We start from the raw sequence: 4900 nt of genomic DNA, 5'->3' as shown, positions 1-4900 counted from the left end.
GTCGCAAGTTAGCATATTTCTTGTAGTGGACGATCAATGTGCATGGATTGCATGGATTTGACGGTTTCATCGGGGTTCAAGCCCTGGTGCTCGCCTTTATTCTTGGACTTATTTCAGGGTTACCATCGATGCGTAAGTATGAGCTCGGCTCGGCTCATTCCCGCGACGAGGCGTGGCGAGGCGGGCGGCAGAGGAGGAGTGCACGAGGTCATCTTCTCTTCTCACTCTCCAATAGCATGTACAAGAGAGACCCTTATAAAGGGGTCCAACTTCTTCTCCACTAGCGGGGTGGGAATAAACTTCCCACCACCACCTTGTCATGCCAACACCTACATGGGCCCTTGGAGATTTCTGAAATTCTCTTATGGGCCTAAGGCCCACTACTAATTTCAACACAACACACCGATCGAACGGGAGTGCACCCATGGACGGACGAAGTGTTGTAACGATCACTGTCCCTAACGACACTGGTACGTTCTGAGGCATGCCCAGCCGGTGTACGGCCGTCCGCGCGCCGGGCATGTCCTGATGCAGGCTGCCTTGTTGGGGTTCAGGGAACTAGAAGTGATGCCTCTGCCGGCGAGGACGCGGCGGTGTCCCTCCTCCACGTCCACCGTCGTCGAATCCAAGAGCTCCGGCGCCACCGCATCCTCAAGCTTCATCGGCATCGCCAACCATGTTGGCATCACTGCCGCTGCCGCGTGGATGCCGACGAGCGCCGCAGCACTCGTGTCCAGGCCGGCGATCACGAGCGCGAGGATTACAAGCGAGATGCACGCCTTTGTGTCCATGCTAGCTTAGCTAATCGATTCGGTGGAGAGTGTGAGATGCCTTAGGCTGCCCATAGTGGGAGTAACTAAGTTAGTATCATGTGCTTGGGAGTAGCAAACATGCTGATGTGACAAGCAATTAAAGAAGAGAGAGAGAGGGTTAGAGTAACATAAGTAGATACTGTAACATGTTAAATGTTATGCTACTATGTGTCATGCATATCAATAAATAAGGTCATCTATGATACTACTTTATGATACTATGCACTATAAAAGCATGGTTAATAGTATAGCCAACTGCTGGCTATAAGCTATCTTAGAGGATCTCCAACAGTCCGTATGTTCAATCGTTGATATAAGTGTCCACATCATCAACCAACAGCACATCATACAAGCTCTTCAATAGAGTGTATGTTAACCGTATGTAAAATAACTAAGTGGGTCCATTAAATATTGAAGAAATAACCATGTTTGCCTCGGAGCTTGTGTATGAACCGTTGCTTCAAGTTCATACGGTTTCATTCTCTCTCTTCTTTTATTATGTGCCATGTCATCAAAATCATCTATGTGGCAATTTTACCAACGATGATCATACGATCATTGGAGATGCCCTTATAGCCCATCTTATAGCTAACTTGTACAATAGTTAGCTATAAAATAATACTACTTTTATCATATATGACCCACCTTTCATTCTCACAAAGCACCTAGGAACACGTGCTAGAGCTAACTCTTCACGAAGAGCCCGCTTCCCTTTTCTCTCCTCTTCTCTCTCATCCAACTCAGCAAAAATATAGTATTTTAATTCTTACAGCCTGCTGACTGTACCTTATTGTACTTGTTCTAAAAATAGTATCATACAATAGTATCATATGCATGATATTACTGTATGATACTCTTCACTATGACCAGCCTTATAGATGCACGTTTAATAGTCGAGGTTTGGTATTGGGCAGCTCTCGTGGCCCTGTCTATTTGTCTCGGCTTAATTGAATTCAATGCAGCAGCATTTCTAGGTGAACCACAGCTGCAACCGTAGCCATTTAGTTTGAAGGAGATAATGACAAGTAAAAAGTCAAACACATCGTGCATTTCTGTCCATTACAACCGCCAAATAGCTAAATACCAATACGTACAAAGGATAAGTGAAATGCGGTGTTCTGGTGCCAAATAGAGGTGCAAATAGCTTTCAGTGATACTCCCTCCGTTCCTAAATATAAGTCTTTTTAGAGATTTCATTAGGAGCTACATACGGAGCAAAATAAATGAATCTATACACTAAAGTATGTGTATATACATCCGTATGTTGTCCCCTAATGAAACCTTTTAAAAGACTTATATTTCGGAAAAGAGGGAGTAGATTACAAACAGCATGCAAGACAACCTCGACTTTCGAACATGAGTAATCTGATACAATTGAGACGCCCACGTGAAGCACCTTTGGTCCCGGTTTGAAACATGACCGGGACTAAAGGTTAGGCCTTTAGTCCCGTCCTTTTGGTCCCGGTTGGTGAACCGGGATTAAAGCTCTTACGGGCCGGGATTATATGCCACCGGGATTATATGCCGTGTCCCCGCTAGTGCCTTTTTCGGGTAAAAGAAAGCTAACCAAAGCTACTGCATGTGAGTACATCGGGTACTCATGCTGTCATGCATGGGAGTACAAAAGCTGGTGCATTTTGGAAGGCTGGGAGAGAGACATATCGATATTGTCCAATACAAATGGGGGCCATGAGAGGTGCCGAGTACCAGCCCTCGATCTACTATAAGCCTGTAGTGCTGCTCCTACTGAGATTTGCAACACTCCTCCACAGCTAGCTACTACCATGGACACAAAGGTGTGCATATCACTCGCAATCCTCGCGCTTGTGCTCGCCGGCCCGGAGACGACGCGAGCTGCGGCGTTCGCCGGCGGTACCGCCAGCATCGACATGGCCGCGGCGGTGCACCGCCGCATCCTCGCCGACCCAGGCTTGGGCTCGGGTGTCTACAACGCCAACAATGCAGCCTGCGGCAGTCAGTGCGCCGGACACGGAAAGCGGTACACCGGCCGGGGATGCGATTCGTTTTACGGCTGCCGCTCCAAGCCTCCCTGAATGGACCAGCACTACGTACGGGCGTCGACGCTAACTACATTCCTGCCTGGCGTCCATCCATGGGTGCACTCGCGCGTTCCGTCCATCCATGCAGGATTGCATCCATGTTCTGTTTCCATTTCCATTTGGCATTTCGTACTGCTATTGCTATATATATATTGAATTAACCTTTTTCCAAAGGAAACTTTTGTTACCATCTCCTCGAGTTGTGATTTGTGAAGTGATTCCGACTGATGAGCGGCAAGTCAACGTTATCTTAAGTCTAGTATGTGAACAATATGTACTTTGCCTTACCATAAGTACACTGTATTTGAATTATAATAGTACTTTGTCTTTTCCTTTGCCTTAGCTTCTGTTAAATCTGGCCGCCGCATCAGGCTGATAGTCTGATACAACAGCACTGGCCTCTGGATACTACACTTAAACAGCCTAAACAGTAAGCACACGAGGCACTTTCAAAAAGTTCATCAACAGTACACAATATAAAACAAAGGAGGTATAAAAACTATTACCTCCATATCGAAATATTAGACCTTTTGGTAGCGAGGTAATACGTCCGACTGTCGGAGCAGCCAGAGTCTAAGGTTTTGACAACATCCGCCAGGCCGCCGCCGTGACCATTCACCTCTTCAGTCCCGGCTCTCTCGGGAACAACAAAATTAGACAGGCGCTTGCTCAGGATACGGAAATGGCTAGTTTTTCCCTTTCTAATCGAGAGAATGTTTTTTTCCATTCTGAATGGGAGCACGTTTTTAATCTTTTGTGAGAGGTACGGCCGTGTCTCAATTTATACCTTTCATGAAAAAAGAGAGAACACATTTACAAGTATGACTATCTCTCACAAATTTATACCTTTCATGAAAGAAAAAGAAAACACATTTGGACCTTTCCGTGAGACACAACCGTATCTCTTGTGGAAGCAAATCTATTCCTCTTGTGATAAAAAAAGAAAAAGAAACGTGTTTTTCCAACTTACGAGTGACACGGCCGTGTCCCTCGTGTAAGCAAATCCATACCTTCACAAAAAGTAAATTCATATGTCTCATGAAAAAAACATGTTTTTTCGCTTTAAAAATTTTATTCATTGTTTTTTTTGCCGAAAAACTAAGAAAGGACGGGTAATAATCAAAAAGCAAAAAATCAAAATCAACAGATTTATCTAAAAACCGAAAATACATTCAAAAGTATAAAATAAAATAAAGTTCAAAAAATCCGCCCATAACAAGACATGTAACGAGGGCTAAAAATGCAACAAATGACACTTTTCTTGAGCACCGCAAGTGACCCTTGCTGGAGGCTCCCGAAGAAGCACTCCTTGATAATTCGACGTTCAAGAATCAAGAACCAATGTTAACATGCGCTTGAGCGAGCGCTGGGTTTTATTTGGGCCGAAGTACATGGACTGAAGGCAAAATCCTAGGGGGGGTCCATGGACCACCCTGCCCACCTACTGGTTTGTCTAAAGAAAAGAAAACCTAATGGCCTGGTTTCCCCTCCAAAAAAAATGACCTGCACGTAGCTCTGACGTCTGCAGGTTGCATGTACATGCAGTGCAATGCAGGTGAGGAATCTGCAGAGCTTGATTGTAGCTAAGGCCTTGTTTGTTTCAGAAGTTACTGTTTCAGAAGTTACGGGACTTTTTTTAGTCCAAACTTAAAAGTCCCTATTCCCTACCCTTTTGTTTCCAGGGACTAAATAGAGACTAGAGGTCATTAAATGACATGCAAAAAGACCATGTTACCCTTAGTAATGTAGTATTAGTTATTAAATGACATGCTAAAAGTAAGGGGCATTGTTGAAAAAAGTGTCAAAAGTCCCAAAAAGACCCTTCCATAGGGACTTCTCCAAATAGTCCCAAATACCTCCTTTTAGTCCCTAAAAGTCCCTCCTGTTTGTTTCACATGGGACTTTTTGGGACTTTTTTTAATCCCTACACCAAAAAGTCCCTGGAAACAAACACCCCCTAAAGGTGCTCGATCGATCTAGTTCTGAGACATAACAAACAAGGCACCTCCGTCACCAAAACCTTCCATG

General features: G+C 44.7%; 2 protein-coding genes across 2 annotated transcripts; one reads left to right on the top strand and one right to left on the bottom strand.

Moving 5' to 3' along the window:
• Positions 1–458: 458 nt before the first annotated feature.
• Positions 459–791, bottom strand: LOC123440959. Its single transcript, XM_045117498.1, has one exon. It carries the CDS (start codon positions 789–791, stop codon positions 459–461), a length of 333 nt encoding a protein of 110 aa, XP_044973433.1.
• A 1737-nt stretch (positions 792–2528) lies between these two features.
• Positions 2529–3208, top strand: LOC123440958. The gene has a single exon (XM_045117497.1). It carries the CDS (start codon positions 2597–2599, stop codon positions 2864–2866), a length of 270 nt encoding a protein of 89 aa, XP_044973432.1. The 5' UTR covers positions 2529–2596; the 3' UTR covers positions 2867–3208.
• Positions 3209–4900: the final 1692 nt, after the last annotated feature.

This window comes from Hordeum vulgare, chromosome 3H, assembly GCF_904849725.1.
Source record: "Hordeum vulgare subsp. vulgare chromosome 3H, MorexV3_pseudomolecules_assembly, whole genome shotgun sequence".
Lineage (NCBI taxonomy): Eukaryota > Viridiplantae > Streptophyta > Magnoliopsida > Poales > Poaceae > Hordeum > Hordeum vulgare.
Note: the sequence above shows the minus strand (reverse complement) of the source record. Positions and strands in the feature narration are given on the sequence as shown.

Excerpts from the sequence above, each read along its gene's own strand:
- LOC123440959 (XM_045117498.1), bottom strand. The coding sequence starts at position 791 with ATGGACACAAAGGCGTGCATCTCGCTTGTAATCCTCGCGCTCGTGATC.
- LOC123440958 (XM_045117497.1), top strand. The coding sequence starts at position 2,597 with ATGGACACAAAGGTGTGCATATCACTCGCAATCCTCGCGCTTGTGCTC.